The following is a 21,933-nucleotide window of genomic DNA, read 5'->3' as shown; positions in this document are numbered from 1 at the left end:
AGGGGAGTGGAATATATAGGAAATGGAATGGGTGGGAGTGGTTTCTATGCCTTTTTCTTTTTGGCTCCCCCCCCCATGTAGGGGGAAAAAGCCTTTGGTATATGTATGTATATATGCAAATGACATGGACGAAGGCATTGAAAGTTGCATGAACTGCTTTGCAGATGACGCAAAGTTATTAAAGAGAATAAACTCTGAAATAGACTGTGATTCATTGCAGAGGCCCCCCTGAGGCCCAGTACTTTGATGTAGAAGGGGGGCATGCGTGTAGCAAGGAAGGGCTGAGCTGTGCCAGCCAGGTGCAACCATACTGGAGAGGTCAGCCCTAAGCTACCAGACAAAAACTGAGCCGAAAGACTTTTGTTGACGACCCTAGCTTGTCTTTGACCATGGACTGGAGTGCTCATAGGATTTGCCGCCCTCACCCTATGACAGTTGTTTTAGGATGAGGTTTTTGGGGTAGTGAATAGATAGGGGGTCCCTCACCCTTTTCCTTTGTGAATTTCCCTATCCCTATCCTTCATATTTGCTACCCTACCCTCCTTTTTCACCATCTTTCTCTAATACTTGTTAAGGAAGGTTCTGGTATCTTGGTACCCCCCAAGCTACATGTCTGAACCCAGTTAAGTGGGGATGTATACCACGAGGTCACTAATCCCTGTGAGGGCCAAAAGCTCACTGAGTGGGGAATGCATGTTTACGAGGTAGGTACTAGGCTGCGGACTTCCTTTCTCCCTATCCAGTGCACATACAGAGTGACTACGCTGGACCCATCCTAAATGGGACAAAACAAAAGAGGACAAACCCCGGGTTGACAAAGTCTCCACCTCACCTCCGAGGCCCTGCATGTGTAAATAGTCATTTCTGGAACTTCCCGACTCTGCAGAGACTTTTTTTCTATTGCTTGAGGCATCAGGCAACTGCAGTATCTTCTATGTATTGATCTTTCTTAATATATGGTGTGGCCTCATAAATATACACGATCATGGTGTCTGTTCAAACTGACTATTCTAGACCCCCACCACTACCTGATCCTCCTCCTAAACCCCCGATCCCTCTCCTAATATTGCCAATCCTAATGTTGTTGTTGTTGTTGTTGTCGTTCCCTAGACTGTCTGTCCGAGCAGTCCCGTCTCCTCAAGGAAGGCCACAGCCGAAACTGGGTTTTCCCACAAATCCTTTATAGAGTGTATGTTGTGTTGTTTGCGTGCATGATTGTGTATAATGCAGTCTTCCATTATGTGTTGTATGGTATGGGGTGAAGTGTTACATCCTGGGCAGCTGTTCACAACACGGTCCTGGAGCTGCAACGTCTATGTCGTGGGACCACCCCCCAACCCCAAGAGTTGGGGGCCAATCAGCAGCAACCACCCCTGGCCATCAGCTCTACGCAGATGGCACCGATCCCCAAGGAGGAACTACGCCTACCTGGGGGAGTACCAATCCTAATGTTGACAATATTGGCTCGGCAAAAGTAAAACCCCCAGTTGATGACTCCGGCTTGAAAATGGACTTCGGTAACAATACTAAGACTTCATTGACAGATAATTCTGTAGCCCAAAAACTTACAATTGGAATGGATTCTGAAGTAATGAAAACATCTTTAGATACTCAGAAACCAATAAATAGCTCAAATATTGCCCCTAATAGTCATAGAGTCTTAAATTTAAAACATGTCTCTCTTGATAAGAGTTATATACACTTACATGAAAAGTTCTGTAAATTTGGACCAATTAAAGAGATCAGGGTTAAACTAACTGACAACTTTAAAGCTTGGCTAGTCTGGATCTCATTTCTTTCTAATCAGGATGCAGCTGCTGCCTGCTTGGATTATAATAATTCCAAAGAAAATTAATCTTCAACCCAACTTGTTGCTAGAGTGCCACCTAAGCTGGATATCTTTTATCTAGAAAACCCGGTAGAGGAAAGGAAGGAAAGTGTGCAGAGGCCTCCCAATCCAGCTAAGTGGCTTATTATCACTCTTGCAAAGGAACATGCTGACTTGTTCGAGTTTAGAAGATTCTTGAATAGTCACCTTGGCTGTGGTAATTTGACTAACTTGCAGGTATTACGATTTGGAAGAAATTCCTTCTTAATTCATGTAAACTTTTATAAACAAGCTGCCATGGTGCTTAACTTGAGACAGAAATCAGATTTAAGGAAGTTAAAACCCACTATACCTTTAGTTATGCCAAAGGGGTAATTTTTAATAGAGATCTGTATGACTTTGAGGAAGAAGAAATATTAGAAATGTACCCAACAAATGTTTGGAAGGTTGTTAAAATCCCTCGTTCTTCTATGATTACCCTAACTTTTTCTAGTGAAGATCAACCTCATTATGTAGAGATAGAAAAAGAGATTGTTTATGTGAAGCAGTTTAAGCCCCATCCCCTTCAGTACTTTAACTGCTATGGTTTTGGCCATCCTTCCCACAGATGTGCAAGGGACAAACTGTGTTTGATATGTGCTCAGCCTGAACATGGGGATTGTTCCCGCCCAACAGTTTGTATAAATTGTAAAGAAGAGCATGATGCCAGAGATAAGAACTGCGTAATTTATAAGAAGGAACAGGAAATACTACTAAAAGCCTATGCAGAACCTACAAGTGTAGGACATGCTAAAAGACTACTAATTCCAAAAGATAGTGATGTTGTTAAATCAAATAGTAAAGTGGATCAGCCAACAGTAGAACCCAATAGAAATCAAAATGCCAATATGAATGGTTCTGTTAACACTGAACCCAAATCTCAGTGTAAAAGTGTTACTATAAAATCTAATCATCTTTCTTCTTCTAGACTTGGAATTTCTAATACTTCTCAACCCTCCTCTGCGGATGTTTCCTCACCCCTTGTTGAAGGGGTGTCCCCTGCCTAAGGTTTCTATTGTTGAAACCTCACAGGCTTCTTCCAATGAAGCCTCCTCTCAGACAATCTCTCTTCCAGACTTGGGGGACTCCCCAGTAGAGGGATTGCTGACTAGTGTGCCCACACAGTAGAGGTGCACAGAAGCAATGAGGATCAACCAACTCTAGAATCTTATAGAAAAACAAATACTAATACGAATTCTTCTGTTAATGCTGAACCCAAGCCTCAGCGTGAAAGAGTCACTACTAGACCTAATCGTTCTTCTCCACAACTTGGAAATTCTAGTACAGGTACTCCTTGTTTAACGACGACAATTGGGATCAGCGCGCCGTCGTTAACCGAATTGGTCGTTAAGAGAAAGTGTATACATAAACGTACATGTACTGTATGTACAATGTCCAGCAATATATGTATCTTTATTTTCGTGTATTTTCCCTCTTTTATACAGTACATTAAAGCTTTATTTACTGTTTATTTATGGTGGTTAGGTTCCTGAAATAACCGTATATGACCAAATCCGCATATGCTGACATTCCATATTAAATACCGGGGTATTTTTTTTAGTTTCGACCATGGATGCAATATAGCAATAGAAATTTAATTATTAATTTTGTAAATTAAAATATATCAACGTAATATGCAATTTTGTGGGCGGAAATGAAAGTAAAAAATACCATGCTACAAGAAAATATGCTAATGAACGAAGTCGGTAGCATAGGCTCGGGACGCCATCTTGTCGTCTGCCAACGTTTCTCACGAGGACGAGCCGGATGACATTTAATTTGCAGGTAATGATTTATCAAACACAGGTTAGTTTAGTTTAGGTTAGACGGATTTATCATCCTTTAATTTCTTCGACATCGGCATCTATCATAACAAACATGGTGTACCATTTGTCCGACATGACTTCGTTACTTACGAAATTAGTTTTAGCACCTTTTATTTCCGCTCACAAAATTGCATATTACGTTGATATATTACAATTTACAAAATTAATAATTAATTTTCTATTGCTATATTGCGCCCTTGGTCGAAACTAAAAATTTACCACTACCGGCATATACTGTACCCCAGGTAGTTTTTTCAGCTTGCAGGATGGTAATGTAGACCTAAGCTTCAGAACACTTTACCTCACGGGTAATATCCACCATACAAGTTCATTTATAACATACAAATTTGCCTCAGCCAACTTAATTATCGTACACAACGTCGTAACTTCGGGAGATTTACGTTAAACGAATGTCATAGAGCCCGTCGTTACTCCGAGTTGTCGTTAACCGAGTAGGTCGTTAAACAAGGAGTACCTGTACTCCTCAACCCTCCTCTGCGGAGGTTCTCTCATCCCTAGTTGAGGGAATGTCTCCTGCCCAATCTGGAGGGGCACCTAAAGTCCCCATTGCTGAAACTTCACAGGGTTCCTTCAATAAAGCCTCCTCGCAATCAATCAACCTTCCGAACTTGGGGGGGCAGGCTCCCCAATAAAGGGATCACGGACTGATGTCCCTCATTCGGTTGAGGTGCACAGAAGCACAGCTATGGAGTCTGAAGCTGTGTGCAGTAAAAGACTCCACATTCCACCCTCATCTCCATTACACTATTTGATAACTAATACCTGATACTGAATTTAGATTTATTAATATTTACCTTCATCTATACATAGTAAATCACTATTATTATTTATACCCAAAATTGAATCTTAGAATTTAACAATTTGGCGTCTATGACCTCTGCAGTTACGACGCCCGATAACCTTTAATCAATCAATCAATCTTAAAGGCAGGAAAAGACTCTCATCACCCAAAAAGTTACAGACCTATTGCTCTCACTAGCTGCATTTGTAAGATCTATGAAAGAATGGTTAATATGCGTTTAGTTTGGTTTTTGGAATCTAAAACAGACAGTTAGGATTTAGAAGAAATAAGTGCACTCTGGACCCCTTACTTTTTATCACTCGTGAGATTCAGAATATCTTTGCAATTCAGAACTTGAGCATTGCTGTGTTTTTTGACTTGAAAAATGCCTATGATACTACCTGATGGGGAGGCATTCTGAAGCAAGTTGCAGAGTGGGGTATTGGGGGTAATATGTTCAATTGTTTAAAGGACTTCTTGTCTGACCGTTATCTAAAAGTCTGAGTGGGCTCTTCTTTCTCTAGTGCATATCTTAAAGAGGAAGGGATTCCCCAAGGAAGTGTTCTGAGTCCTACACTGTTCAGCATAGCCATTAATAGTTTGTTAGAACAAGTTCCTGCAGGAGTTCATGGATTGGCTTATGCTGATGACTTCGCTATTGTGTGCAGCAAATCGACAACCTTAGAAACAGGCCAAAAGATTCAAGAGGTTATAAACTTAGCAACAGCATGGGCTAATTGCAGGGGCTTGAGATTCTCTGCTGAAAAAACAAAATCCAAAAGGTTCTCCAGACTAAGACGCAAGGAAGAGATACCAACATTATTCTTAGAGGGTGTCATATTACTATATGAAGATGAAGTAAAATATTTGGGTCTGGTTTTGGACAAAAGGTTGACATTCACTCATCACATAAATGAGGTTATATACACTGTTAAACAGCGACTTAATATACTAAAGGTAGTGTCTCGCTTCAACTGGGGAGCAGATCGTATAACTAATAAGGCTTTACCAAACATTGTGCCATAGCAAAATGGATTATGGATGTCAAATTTATGGATCGGCATGTAAAACTATATTAAAGAAGCTTGATATAGTCCACAATATGGCTTTGCGGATCTGTTCGGGAGCTTATAGAACATCTCCAGTGGATAGCTTGTATGTGGATGCAGGAATTCCTCCCATCTATATTCGCAGGGAGGAATTAAGCCTTAGATATATATCTCGTGTCCTGACATCCAAACAGAATCCAAACTTCAAATATGTAAAGCAGCCAGTAGACAGAACTCCAAGAAAAAGTACTCTGCCGAAACCTTTAGAAGTGAGATGTGAAGTTGGGGCAGAGGAGGTAGGACTTTTTCCTATTACAATTGCTGAGATCAAGCCTCCTAAATTTCCTCCTTGGAACCGATGCCCCACTGTAATTTATCCTCTTAAAAAGAAGAAAAATAGAACTGCTGTAGAGCTAAAAAGTGAATTTTTAGAACACTTATCAGTATATGCTGATTCAGTTTTTATTTATACAGATGGATCAAAATCCCAAGATGGTGTTGGTTGTGCTGTTGTATCTGATAGCACAGTTTTAAAGAGAAAATTGCCTGATTTTAGCTCTGTTTTTAATGCTGAAATGCTGGCAGTCAGCAACGCCCTCAAATTTGTTTTTAGTTCTGTTCCATCTAATAAGAACGTCGTTATTTTTACAGACTCCATGAGCATTCTATCCTCTCTAAATACATTATTGCCTCTTCACTTTTTAGTCCAAGAAATACAGGACTGGTTGATTCTTATTAACAACCGAAAGAAAGTAAAAGTAAACTTTTGCTGGGCCCCGTCCCATGTGGGTATCACTGGAAATGAACAGGCCAATGCTGCAGCCTAAGCTGCTACTAGGCTTAGCCATATAACACATACAGACTTCAAACAAATAATTCATTGTTATGTAATGGAGAAGTGGCAAGAACAATGGACAAGGCTGGATGGTAGTTACAAGTTAAAAGAGATTCACCCCTTGGTGAACCCTTGGAAGTGTCATTCTTTGGACAGAAGGTCAAGTATTGTTTTGACAAGATTAAGAATTGGCCATTCCTACATTACCCATAAATTTTTTATGGCAAGTGGAGCAGAAAGGCTGGCCCCCCAATGTCCTACTTGCCAAGTTGTTTTTACAATATAAAACATTTTAATTCAGTGCCCTGCATACTCTAATAAGCACAGGGCAAACTTTTTAACAAATTTATCTTTTAAAGAAATTTTAGGAGAGGAAGCTCATGTGAAGAATGTGATTAAGTTTTTAAAAGACATAAATAAATTTTATGAAATTTAAAATTGTGTATATGAATGCTTGTGAGTGTATGTTGTTGTGATGTGTTTTTGTGAGTGCTTATTGTTTTACTTGAATTGTTATCTATTTATATAAGAGCGTGTCGTCTCTGCCGAGCATTATTGTCCAGTTCACTATTGATGTCACTGTCTAAGTTTTCTACCGGAGTTCCCATCCTTGAGGCTGGGTTGTCCGGCTTTTTAGACACCTTGATATTGCGCTGCTGTTCTTCCAGCTTCGCCACTTTTGCTTTCATGTCCCGCTTCACCTCAGCTGATTCCTCTTTAAATTCATTCTTCACAGCAGTGCAAGTAGCCACCATGAACTGTTTCAGCTCGTCTTTCCAGCCTAACATCTGATTACACAATCCCTGCACACAACTGTTCAAAGTTTCTCGTGTTACCTGTATGTCCTGCATATCCGTCTGTACGCTTGTTTGTACCGCTTGCATATTTTCCTGCAGGGCTTGAAGCACCTCCAAGATGGACCAATTTACATCACCGCAACCTGCCATTTTCGAAACTCGCTAAAGGAATAGCACACAACTTCCTTTTCCCGTGGTCACTCAAACCACCTTTGCGGCAGTTACTAAGGCTTGGTATGGTCCCACTTCTGACACCAGTGAAATGAACACCCCATGCTCCTTTAAATGGCTCCAGACAATGTCGTTCAAATACAATTCCCAGGATTCGCCAAGCCCAGTAGCAATGACAAAGGTAGTAGGAGTGAACAGAAACACACGATTATCCTTGGCCACATATATTGCTACAACAAGGCAAACACAAATTGGCTTTTAAACTATACAATGAAAATATAACAATCTACACATTCACGTAATAGAAAAGCCTTTAAACGAAGGAATAAATAAAGCACTCTTGAATAAAGGTACCAGAAGTCATACATGCATAGACACAAACAATGTAAACGAGTCAAGCAATGACATAATCAATGAAGTCATCATGGACACACACAGAAATTAGTCACAGACACTTATTTGTGACACACTGTATTTGACGTCGATTCACCAATGAACACGAAGTATAACATCACACATATTTACGCAGTTTGACTGTTCTAGTCTGTAGGCAGGTAGTAACTAGGGATTGTCAGTGGTGGGCAAAGGATGTAGGAAGTTAACTGGCTCGAGGCGATGTCTCCATCAGTCTGATAACACTGTTCGGCTAAGCTGAATTTCACTTCCCACTTTTGAGTCCATTTCCAAATCTTGTTGTAATGAGTTGCAATCCTCCTCCGTTCTTACTTTCTTTTGTATTTTTGCTTTGTCTGCAAAGAAATTCATATACAACCACTCCTCGTTTAACGACGACAATTGGGACCAGTGTCGCCGTCGTGAACCGAATTGGTCGTTAAGCGAAAGTGTATACATATATGTACAATGTCCAGCAATACATGTATTTTTATTTTCATGTATTTTCCCTCTTTTATACAGTGGTTAGGTTCCTGAAATTACTGTGTATGACCAAATCCGCGTATGCTGACATTCCATATTAAATACCGGGGTATTTTTTTAGTATCGACCATGGGCACAATGTCGCAATAGAAAATTAATTATTAATTTTGTAAATTAAAATGTATCAACGTAATATGCAATTTTGTGGGCGGAAATGAAAATAAAAAATACCTTGGTACAAGCAAATATGCTAATGAGCGAAGTCGATACGAAGCATAAATTAGGCCTTCACATATGTGTGTGTGAGTGTGACCACATGTTATAATCTCAATCTCTCGAATCTTGACAAGCAGTCATCTTCGGCGTTTTTCGAAATCTAGTCATCTGGTCATTGAAATGCACACAGTTAATTACTGGATTACAATTACTTTATTTGCACAACTAACTACACATGTATTTCAACAAACAAATTTCACCTGTGACTAAACATACACGTATCCACAATATTCCAAGAAACCTCCAGTGAATCTTTACAGAACAAAACCTACATTAGTATTTATTGTGAATATTGCTATTGTATCGTGTACAGCACATTACAGGTGCCTTAAATATTGGACGATAGTGATATACATGGATATGCATTGGTGCTTTTGAAACAATATATTTCACATCGATCCTGAAACAGAAACTTTGACACAGAAATCGTTCAGTAAAAATAATGTACATACATCAGTTACAATAGTACTAGTGGTTCATATTCATTAAATAGAAACGAAGACACATACCCGCTATGTTTGGTCCTGAAAAATCATACTCTTCCGTAACAGTAGTTGAGACTGGTAGATGGATGAATTCTTATGAGCTGAAACATTATAGTACATGGGGTGGGGGGTGTCGAATTTCACCAGAAAAAACGTATAATTTTTGAACGGGCCCCGAATAGTAATTCAGTCCATCTAATATGAATTCCTCACACTTCACAATATAGAAAAAGCCTAGACATGTAATCAGGAAGAACAACTGGTTCTATACAGCTACACAGCTCTGGACAGCGTTTGAGACTTGTAAGATATTTTAAATGATAAATATTTATCCTGCTATTGCCACGATTACATTCATGACAAATGGGTTGCTGCTAGATCTATTTCTTACAGATAATAAATACATAGCATTAACATGACAACACCTAACAAAACAATTGGTGGGCAACATTTTATGGCTCCTGATGGCCGCATCATTTGTTGATGGATATCGGGATGTTTTGGGTAATAAAACCTTAATTTACTTATGAGTGGAAGGACTGCTCACATCCACCTTTTCTCCGGTTGGTGCAGTTGAATGCAGCACAAGTTGGCATTGTAAAATGATCGTTAAATATGTAAAACACACCAGTATATAGGAGCGAAAGCTGCCGAGAACTGTAAGGGACGCTATCAATGCTATCAGTCAATCGCGTGGCGTGGGTTTGTTTTGGTACTACCAACATGGCTGCCGCCGACCTCATAATCAGGACACCGATCCGTGATCCAGTTATTTTTAGATCAGTGGGTGACTCACCTCTATCGACGCTTCTGGTTGCCGGCTTCCTTCTCCGCCCTTTATTGGCCTTTGCCATATCTCCTCTTCTAAGTTCCAGCATACGAGATTACACGATAAAAGAGAATAGTCCGTCAGTGGTGAAGTGTTATTTTCCCTCCACACTTGTACAACACACTGCCATGCTCGCTTTTGTTTTCACTAGTTGTGGAGAACATGCCAGAAGTCTCCAGAACATCACACGATGTTATAGACAAAATATTATTGCAACTTACGTAGATTATATTGTGATAATGAACATGTGTATGTGATGTCATAATGTAAATAAAAGAGATATTTCACTTTTTTTTTTTGCCCAAAAACAAAGTGAGCAAATTGATACCAGACACCGACAGATTTTGTAATTCTTGCCGGAAAATAAATACTTTTTTGGGCAAGTTTTATAAGTTTACAGAGGTGTATCGTTGTACATTATTGTGTCTGAAATTTGTCAATTAATTTCATGATTGCAAACGGCATATATCATTGTTTGAGCTTCTATTTATAATCACAGATGATATTCGTAAAACAGCCTATAATTGTATCAAGCCGAGCAATTTGTCATTTTCAACCGACTTCAATGGACGTATACTGATATATACTTTCATTTGAATGCACCAAGCAATAGGCAAATCCATGTAATATATCGAAAATATAATTTTGCATCGAAGACTTAATTTTTTCGGTACGACAAACTTTGTCTTAAGTTATATATTTCTTTTAATCTGACGTGCAGTTTGCCACGGCACACGTAAAATTAGTCATATTTGTTTGAAAATAGCTCCCAGCAGATCTAAGAGGCTATTCTTTACAAAAATGTCGTTAACTTCGTACGTCCGCCACCACTGTTATTTTTTTATCTCACTGATTATCATATACAGGACGTGACAGTGATATCCATTATTTTTCAACACTCGGATAAAATGCACAAACCGAAATCAACATCCTCTTATTTTAACTGCTCATACTTCAGTAAAAATAATTACCTATTTTTTGTTTTACCTTATAAAATTAACAAAACCTTATCACACACCAGTAAGTAAAAATTATAACATTATGAGCCATGTTTTTAATTTTGAATACATTTATGCAGCAATTTATGGCGTATCTTTTTTTAAATATCGGTTTCCAAATTAGCTAAGTCACCCCTTTGCCTCGTGAAATCTGAGACAATTGAAAATTCTAGCGCTAATAGGAATCTACGAGCCTGACTGTGAAAGGTCCCATTGCGCAATATTTCCGAAACTTTGCTGAGGTGTTGCCAACATATCAAGCTATTTTTGTGCTCGTTTTCACGATTTTTTGTAATTTGTCATTTTTTACCCTTCTGAAGTGGTATGCCGTCCAAGAAGTCAAGCAAGAATCCTGGAAGAAATACGTTTCAAAATTGTCAATCACAACCCCTTTGAATCGGATTTGGAGTAAAGTCCATAAATTACAGGTTAAATTTGTATAATCTGCCTTAACAATTCTGAAATCAATTAGTGTTCAGGTTTCAAACCCAAAGGGGGTTGCAGACATTTTGGGTGCTCATTTCGCTAATTTTTCAAATGCAGCAAAATATGCCCCAGGATTTTGAACTCTCTATGACTCGTCAACAGTTCTCTCTCCACCCTCGAACAATAGAGAATCCTTTAATCTACCTTATACTTTTGATGAGATGATGCATGCTTTATCAAGCTCAGCCCTGACATCTCCTGGAGATGATGACATCAGATATGAGATGATTGCCAACCTTCCCCAATGTTCACAGCTATTCCTGCTCACAGCATTCAACAGTCTATGGACCTCACACTCTTCACCAAAGCCCTGGAATTTGTTGATACTAATCTCCTGTCATAAGCCAGGGAAAAACCCAGAACTTCCAGGAAGCTATAGACCTATTGCCCTTACTAGTTGCCTCTGCAAACTGTTTGAGAGAATGGTAAATAAGACTTGTCTGGTATCTGGAATCCAGAGAGTTACTATCAAACAGGCAATTTGGATTCTGGAAGCATTGCAGCACACTTAACCCCTTGCTAATACTCTCAAGAAAAACCCAAAATGCCTTTGCTAGAAGGCATCAAACTATTGGTGTGTTCTTTGATTTGGAGAAGGCCTATGACACAACCTGGTGGGGTGGTCCTGGAGTTGCAACGTCTACGTCGTGGGACCACCCCCCAACCCCAAGAGTTGGGGGCCAATCAGCAGCAACCACCCCTGGCCATCAGCTCTACGCAGATGGCACCGATCCCCAAGGAGGAGCTACGCCTACCTGGGGGAGTACCACAATCCTTTTTTTTTCCAACACACAATGTTACGTTTTTTCTGCACCGAGGGGTGATTTTCCGGCGATCACCCCTCTTCTTCTACTTTTAGCTGGAGATGTAGAGAGCAATCCTGGGCCCACCACAAAATACACATGCCCAACATGCTCTAAACCCATTACTTTGAGCAGACAGACAAAGGGCTCAGTTCAGTGCAATATGTGCAAAAACTGGGCACACCTCACTTGTACAACACTTGCTGACACAAACCAATACACAAACACTTGGACATGTTCTACCTGCCCTCCAGTAACCCCACTCCCACCTCCCCAACCACAGCCAACACCCTTACCCACTCCCAATTTCCCTTTGCCCTTACCCCCGATTAGTACTCCCCTTCCTTTGTCCCCGATCTCTCCTTTCCCCCCCTCTGACCCAGATCCTACACCTTCCCCACTACCACCCCAACCTCAACCCCAAACGGCAACACACAACACATACAAAACACACAACATCAACATATTACAACACAACATTGACGGTATTAACACTAAAAAACATGAACTTGAACACTTTCTTAAACAACACAACATACACATTGCGATTTTACAAGAAACAAAACTAAGACACTCACACAAAACACCATCATTTCATAATTACACCACCATCAGACAAGACCGGACTGACGGCAATGGCGGTGGACTCATCACCCTGATCCACCACTCCATCTGAAACCCAATCCATTCGAATCCGCACAGGCAACAAATCAACACTGACAATAGTTAACATGTACATCCCCCCCCAATCATCCCCCACAGTTCCAAACACCTTCAGACCTCAACTTAGCCAACTAACCTCAATCCCCAACCTGATCATGGGTGGTGACTTCAACGCCAAGTCGTCTGCCTGGTATGTCGACAACCCTGACACAGACAGAGGGCTTGATATACAGACTCAATTCGACTCATTGACTATCATGAACAACACACATAATCATACACATATCCCATACCAAGCCCTCTACACTCCCTCCTCTCCTGATATCACCTTTTGCTCCCCCTGCCTAACCCCAACAACATCATGGAGAGTGGTCGGAGCCCTTGGCTCTGACCACCTTCCAATCATCATCACCACCAAAACAAGATGCACCCCAGCTGGCCACAGACACACTTACACCAATTACAAGAGATATAGACACGGTAAAGGAAACATGGACTGGAGGTGAAGCTTTATACCTGACGTTTCGTCTAACGACTTTCTCAAAGTAATGAGCATACTAGCAACATACAGAGAGTATAAACCCGCCTTATGGCTCAAGGGGGTGTACGAGCGTATAGCGCACAGCACAGAAGATGAGGCTCCAGCGAAAATTACAGGTATTGTGTGCGAGCAGCGAATGGAGAAAGGTGGGGAGACCGGATTTGATCAACAACATGTCAACTAGACCCTTGACGGACACGGAAACCGAGGCTTTATCCCTGGGTCTCAAGTTTGACACAGGGATTGGTAACAAGAGCTTTACGGACTACACCTTAAAAAACAGTATTTGGTCGGACACCGAGGCCGAGAAGGGATTCAAGCAAGGGGTCACGGCATGCTGCATAGCCCTCTCTGCCAGTACTCCGAGATCCCTTCCGCGCAGATACATCTCAGCACTGAAGGAACTCGGTAAGGACAACAGCATTTTCATCTCACAAGCAGACAAAGGGGGCGGCGTCGTGATCATGGACAAAGCAGATTACGTGAGGAAGATGGAGCAATTGTTGGAAGATGAAGACACGTACACGAAGAAACGTCCAGGTCACGCCAAGGAGGAAGCTATGGTTTTTAACGGTAAGGTGAGAAAGATTTTGGGAGGCTCGGAGATGGGACGCAGACTAAAACACCTAATCGAGGAGGACCCTCGCCCGCCAACAATGAGGGGTCTTCCCAAGACCCACAAACCAGGGGTCCCCATGAGACCTATCACATCAGGGATTGGCAGTGCCCCCCACCGACTAGCGAAGGTTTTGGCCAAGCCCCTATCTAAAGCCATGGGATCCATAAGTGGATCTCATTTAAGAAATTCAGAGGACCTGCTACGCAGATTAAAGGGGACAAGCATGAGGTACAAGAAAATGGCCAGCTATGATGTGAAATCCTTATTCACACAAGTTCCCACAGATGGCGCTCTGGAGGCAGTGTGGAGAGTGGTCATCAACATGGACGAGGAGGAGTTGCCGCTGCCCAGGGGAGACTTCATGAAGCTGGTATCCATGTGCGTAAACTTTGGTTCATTCACCTTCGAGGGAGAGGAGTTTCTTCAACACAGTGGCCTTGCAATGGGGTCACCTCTGAGTGCCGTGGCTGCTTGCCTCTTCATGGAGGTCCAAGAGAAGGACCACTACTCTCATATCATAGGAAGGAGGGCAATATGGCTCAGGTACGTGGACGATGTTCTTATAATCGCTCCGAACAGGACAGACCTAGATGACGTCAGGAGTCAATTAAATAGAGTGAATCCGCAGATCCAATTCACTATTGAAGAGGAAGAAGAGGGAAAGCTTCCGTTTCTGGATACCCTATTAATAAAGACAACTGAGGGCCTCCTGTTCAGGGTTTACAGAAAGCCTACGAACCGTGACGACTTCATACACTACCTGTCGGCACACAATGAGAGGACGAAAAAGGGGGTAGTCATGGGCTTCTTCCTGCGTGCTTACAGGATATGCAGCGAGGAGTTCCTGGAGGAGGAAATCGAATACATCATCACGGCCTTCTTGAAGCTTGGCTACCCCAAGGGCTTAATCCTGAGCTTAAGACGAAGAGCGAAAGAAATAATCCACACAAGCAGGTTAAGAGAAGGCAACGCCACCACAAAAACATCATACATGGCGCTTCCTAACTCTGAGAAGGTAGGAGACATTATTAGAATGCTCAGGGGCACGGAAGTTAAAGCAGCCGTAACATCGGGAACGAAGATTGGTGACATGTTAAAAAGCGGGACTAAGATGAGGGGGAGAGAAGACAGCGTCGTATATAAGATCCCATGCACATCATGCGATAAAGCATACTACGGAGAGACTAAGAGGGGCCTTAACACTAGAATCAGGGAGCATAAGGCCGACCTCCGTCACCATAGACTCACCAACGCAATGGTGGTGCATGTTGACGAGTCTGGGCACCTCCCACAATGGAACCGAGCCGAGATTCTACACGAAGGTATGGATAAGAAGATCAGAAAATCTATAGAAGCTGCGTACATCACCACTCGTCCGAATATCAACAATAAGGCTGGGAGCTTCACCTGGGCCAAATCTTCAGCGAATATAGCGCTTCGTGATTGGCTGTCTCAGCGGGCCAATCAGGACGCAGCGCTATACGCTCGTACACCCCCTTGAGCCATAAGGCGGGTTTATAATCTCTGTATGTTTCTAGTATGCTCATTCCTTTGAGAAAGTCGTTAGACGAAACGTCAGGAATAAAGCTTCACCTCCAGTCCATGTTTCCTTTACCGTGTCTATACAACTTGTTCACATGGATTTTCAATTACAAGAGAGCTAACTGGGAAGCCTTTACTGAAGAGACAGAACAACATTTTGAAACACTTAACAGTACACCAATCACAAACATAAACAATGCTGTGCACGCTTTTAATACAATCATACAAAACGCAGACAAGAGATACATCCCTAGAGGCAACAGAAAATCACACAACCCCAACTTCACACCAGAAATCCAAGGCCTCATCAGACAACGTGACACACTTAAACACGATACCCCCACACCTATCCCTCAAAACATAGCAGACCAAATACAAACACTAAACACTGTGATTGCCAATAAAATAGACAAACAAAAAACACAAAATTGGCAAAACTTTATCAATACACTTGATCACAAAACAAACACCAGCAAATTGTACAAAACACTCAACAGCATCACACTATCCAACACTAACACTACACGCTCTCACGCAGCAATAATCACAACAACAGTTAATCTACCCTCAAACAGACAACAAGCAAACGCACTCGTACATCATTTTGCACAGACGAGCCATCTTACATCTCACCCTGACGACCGACGCACCATTCGACGTAAGAAAGACTTCCCCACAGACCCATTCGACGTAAGAAAGACTTCCCCACAGACTCAGACTATACACCCTTCATAGACAGTCAGACAAAACTCATAATGCATAATCTCAAGCACTCATCTGCCTGTGGCCCTGATAACATAAGCAACATCCACCTAAAACACATTGGACCACAAGGTATACACGCACTCACAAACATTGCAAACTACAGCTATTCACACAACACTATACCCGACATCTGGAAGCATGGTAAAATAATCACCATTCCAAAACCGAACAAAGACCCAACAATCCCAACATCGCACTGCCCAATCACACTTCTCTGCACCCCCTCTAAAGTCATTGAATGCCTAATACTTAAACTTGTCACACCATATATTCCCCTTACTGACTCACAACACGGTTTTAGGCCACTACACTCCACAAACACTCTTCTGACAAACCTCACACAAAGAATTTTAGATGGCATCAATTCAGATAGGCCCCACCACAGAACACTTCTTATAACATTGGACATTAGTAAAGCTTTTGATGCTATCCCCTGCCACAACCTAACAAATAAAATATATAACAGACATGCACAATAACACCAAAAGATGGCTGGCCAATTATCTGGCAGGCAGGAATGCTCATGTGTCATATAATGGCCAATCATCGCACATCAGAAACATTAAGAACGGAGTACCACAGGGCTCAGTTCTATCCCCCACATTATTTAATCTATACATGCATGACTTACCCACACCAGACACCTCAGAAATACAAATCTCTTCCTACGCAGATGACATAACAATCACATGCACACATCGTAACACAGACAAAGCTGCAGAAATAATCCAGCCTTACCTTGACACACTCAACACATGGTTCATCACAAACAGACTCAAAATAGCTCCAACCAAATCTACAGCAACACTTCTCACCAACTGGACAAAAGAACACAAATACATACCTCATCTCTACATCAACAACACTCTAATACCACACACAAACACACCGAAAATTCTTGGTGTAACATACGATACATCCATGTCTTTCAAACAACACCTCACAAACATAAAAAACAAATGCACACCTAGACTTAACGCACTTAAGTCAATCACTGGAACAACATTTGGACAAAACAAAGAAACTAATATAACAATATACAAACAATGCATACGCTCAGTGATGAATTATGCGAGTCCTGCATGGGCTCCTAATCTCAGTGAGACACACCACAACACCCTTCAAATCATACAAAACAAAGCCCTAAAAACAATTACTGGCTGCACAACTACAACACCAACAGACCATTTACACCATGAAACAAAAGTCCTCAAAGTCAAGGACCACCTCGACATGAGAGGCACACAAACACTTGCTGCAGCCACCACAAACACATCACACCCGCTACACTACATAGCAGAACACCCACACACACCAAGAAACATTAAAACTACACCCAAAGACCTTTATTACGCACAGATACTCTCTTCTCTTCCTCCACAACCACCAAATACCAGCCTCCGGAAACATATTCATAATCATATCACTCGCCGCTCCATTAACACACTGAAAGACAACACACTGCTGCATGCCAGACCCCCTGATATCCACCCTTCTGAATCCTCTCTCCCACGAAAGGACAGAGTCCACTTGGCCAGACTGCGATGCGGTCACCACCCAGCACTTCTAAGCTACCAGAAGAGGCTGGACGACCGTGTTGTGAACAGCTGCCCAGGATGTAATACTTCACCCCATACCATGAAACACATAATGGAAGACTGCATTATACACAATCATGCACGCAAACAACACAACATACACTCTATAAAGGATTTGTGGGAAAACCCAGTTTCGGCTGTGGCCTTCCTTGGGGAGACGGGACTGCTCGGACAGACAGTCTAGGGAACGACAACAACAACAACAACCTGGTGGGGTGGCATCTTGAAACAACTAGCTTCATAAGGCATCAGAGGCCATATGTTTGCTTTTATACAGAACTTCTTGTCAAACCGGCAACTAAAAGTAAAGAGTTGGATCAGCTTTTTCATCATTTGCAGGAAGAGGAAGTCTCCCAGGGCAGTATATTAAGTGTTACCCTATTTGCAGTGGCCATAGATAGCCTCATGGACCAAACTACAATAAATGTTATCACCGAATGGGCTGACAGAAATGGCTTTAAGTTTTCACCTAAAAAAACTAAGGCCATCAGGTTTACAAGGAGTAGGAAGAAGGAAGAGATACCGACGCTGTTTTTGAAAGGCAAATCCTCTCATATAAAAGAGAGGTGAAATACTTAGGTGTTATCTTCAACAAGGGCCTTACTTTCGTTTCTCATATAAATGACTTGTACGTTAAAGTGCGACAATCCACTAACATTCTGAAAATTCTCACATTATGATTGGGGTACCAATTATACAACTTTATTAAGGTTCTACAAAACATTCTGCCTCACCAAAATTGATTATGCTTGCCAAATATATGACTGCTGCTAGAACTACCCTTGAAAAAACTAGACATAGTGCTCAATTTGGGTTTGAGGATTTGTACGGGGGCCTATCATACCTCCCCAGTAGATAGCTTTTATGTGGACACGGGTGTGCCACCTCTTTCCTTATGTAGAGAAGAGCTGGGGTTATGATATTTGGCCAAATGTTTGACATTAAAGGATAATCCTAACTTCAAATTTGTCACAAACTCTAATGACATCTCTCCAAATAGACCCTATATTCCTAAACCACTTGAGGTTCGATTGGAGAAGGAATCTAGAGAAATTGGCCTCTACGACTCTGCTATTGCCAAGCTAGGCCTGGCAAAGTATTCTCCTTGGTGTAAACCTACCATGGAGATCTGCATCTGCACTGGTGGTAAACAACACCACGACGCACAATTTTTAAAACATTCCTCTAAACACAAGACCATCCCTATCTACATTGATGGTTCCAAGTCTGTGCAAGGTGTTGGCTCTGCTACAGTTCTTGCTGAAAAAATGATCAAATGAAAATTACCCATTAGTTGCTCAAGTTACACTGCCGAAGTTCATGCTATTCTTCTGGCAGTCAGAGATCTATTATTGTAGCACAAGTGAGCAAAGCTTTATTATATATACAGACTCAGATAGTGTTTTACTTTCTCTACAGCAAATTTTATCCACTCATCCACTGGTGCAAGAGGTGCAGGATTGCCTGGTCCTCTGACACTCCCAAAAATGTACCAGGGTGAGCTTTTGTTGGGTACCAGGTCACATCGGCATCATAGGGAATGAAAAGGGGGGATAAAGCTTCAAAGTCAGCAGCAGCTGATCTGCAGCAGACTTTCGCCACCCATGTACCCCATGGTGACCTTAAGGAAACCATACACACCTATATACAAACAAGTGGCAGCATAGGTGGAGCAACTTGCCCGATAATGTGAAGATAGAAGGGATCCGTCCCCTTATAGGAAAATGGGAATCCTCCTATAGCCCAAATAGGTGGGACAGCATTGTACTAACTAGAATGTGAATTGGACACACATATCTAATGCACAGTTACTTGATGAAAAGTGGTGACAAGTGGCGGGCTCCATTATGTTGCACATGTCAAGCTCCCATCACCGTGCAATACGTTTTAACAGAATGCATTTGTTACCACTGTGAGCGGTGAGAAAGTGCAATCACAGGCAAATCCATAAAGGATTTGCTTGATAACTGTAATATAGCCCTCCTAACCAAATTTTTAAAACTCCTCAAACATTACCATCTCATATGAATCATTGAATTTTTAATTTTAATTTGTAGTATCATTGCCTTAAACATTACAGTGACCTTTTAGTTTTTCAGTGCTTGGCTTCTGAGCCAGAATTTTATAATTCAATCCAATCCTATACTACATTTCTTAAAGTTCACTTCACACTTCTGACTCCATTTCCATATTTTGTCTAGGTCCTCTTGTACTGATCTGCAGTCTTCTCCTGTGCTTACTCTCTTACATAGTTTGGCATCATCAGCAAAGAAGTTCATGTAACATTTCACTCTTTCATCCATATCATTTATATATATGGCAAACATTAAAGGAGCCAATACAGAGCCCTGTGGAATGCCACTTATCATATCTTCGCAGTTAGGCCTGATGCAGAAAAAATGTAACAAGGATAAATGAATTAAAGAAAAATAAATAAAAAATATAATAACATGAATAATAATAAATAAAATGCATAGGTATAGTTAAATGATAAACAAACAGATAAATAGTAAATAATAGTAAATTGACAGATAACTAATAATAAAGAGGAAGCAAATAATAAATAAATATAAATTAAATGGCAGTCATTACAGCATCTTGCTTAGGTGTTTATCTAAACGAATCTTGAATTTCCAAACTGAACTACATTACACTGCCTCTGCAGGAAGTTTGTTCCATTCATTAACTACATGGTCAGCATAGTTGTTTCTACCCACTTCCAAATTAAATCTATTTCCAGACAGTTTGAGGCCATTATTTCTGGTTTGATTCTCATTCAATGTGAAAATTTTGTAATTTTTTATGTCAATTCCCTTTAGAATTTTAAAGACCTGTATCAAGTCACCTCCGAGTCAACTTTTTTAGGGGAAAACGGATTCATATGTTTTAATCAATTTTCATATGATTTATTTTTGATATTTGAAATCAGTTTTGTGGCTTGCTGTTGTACTTTTTCCAGTCTATCAATGTCTTTAATGAGATTCGGTGACCATATGGAAACAGCATATTCCAAATGTGGATGAACTAACGATTTATATAGCTTGTTAATGAGTGATGAACTTTTGAAGTAAAAAATCACACAATCAGTCCTAGAGTCTTATTTGCTTTCTCAGAGGCTAAAATACACTGCTTAGATGATTTGAGATTGTTACTAATGATTATGCTGAGATCCTTTTCACTATCCATTTTTGTTAACAAATTTCTAAGTAACTTGTAATTGTACTTAATTATTTTTACTTATGTGCATAGCATTTACTTGTGTTAAATTTCATTAGCCACTTTTCAGACCATTGCTGTAATTTATCTCAATCTTCTTGAATATCTAATTGATTTTAGTGATCATTTGCCATTCTGCACATTTTGTATCATCAGCAAATTTGGAGACAATAGATTTTAGTCCATGATCTATATCTTCTCTATACATGAGGGAACAAGGAAAGATGGTCAGTGTGTAAGTAAAGAAGTTGAGGTCAACCAGCTTGAGCTATTAAATCCTGCTCTGGAGGGTTTTTCTTGCTACACTGCATCTAACCCAGACAATAGGCAGAGGGCAGAGGGTATTTCATCCTCTAGGAGCTAAAAGATTTGTAAAAGGGGATTGAATGGGTATGGAGTGGGTAGATAGTGGGTGCATACCTTGGTTTGCCACTTTTATAAGGGGTTTTATCAATTACTTTTCCTTACAGGGTGAAGAATTTGTGGGATTAGTTGCTGTGGTCCGCCAATATCTTTCAGCCCTTGATGTGGATGCTGACACAATGTGTACTATTGGACACTACCTGAAATTTATTTCTCAACGGGCTGCAGGGACTGCTCTCACCACAGCTACCTGGTTGCGCAACTTTGTCATTAAACACCCAGAATATAGGTGAGTTTATAACCTTCTAGTTTGTATGTAGTCAACCTAAAAATAAGTCTTAGGATTATAATTATAATTGTTGCCCTCGGTTTCACTTTATATATATAATATATATATATATATATATATATAATATATATATATATATATATATATATATATATATATATATATATATATATATATATATATATATATATATATATATATATATATATATATATATATATATATATACAGTATGTG

General features: G+C 40.7%; 1 protein-coding gene across 4 annotated transcripts in view; it reads left to right on the top strand.

Annotated features, from left to right (window-relative positions):
• Window positions 1-21,933, top strand: part of Gclc (glutamate--cysteine ligase) — a 340,638-nt gene that overhangs the window by 274,771 nt on the left and 43,934 nt on the right. For 3 of the 4 annotated variants that reach the window (XM_076184299.1, XM_076184298.1, XM_076184300.1), the window contains exon 9: window positions 21,515-21,696. In XM_076184299.1, the coding sequence (XP_076040414.1) occupies window positions 21,515-21,696 (182 nt within the window). Of the gene's footprint in view, window positions 1-21,514; window positions 21,697-21,933 lie in introns of those variants that run through there. The other variant, XM_076184297.1, reaches the window with a different exon arrangement.

This window comes from Oratosquilla oratoria, chromosome 4 (genome assembly GCF_046742065.1).
Source record: "Oratosquilla oratoria isolate Oo_2021 chromosome 4, ASM4674206v1, whole genome shotgun sequence".
NCBI lineage: Eukaryota > Metazoa > Arthropoda > Malacostraca > Stomatopoda > Squillidae > Oratosquilla > Oratosquilla oratoria.
The sequence above is the reverse complement of the archived record's forward strand: the minus strand, read 5'-3'. Positions and strand labels throughout refer to the sequence as shown.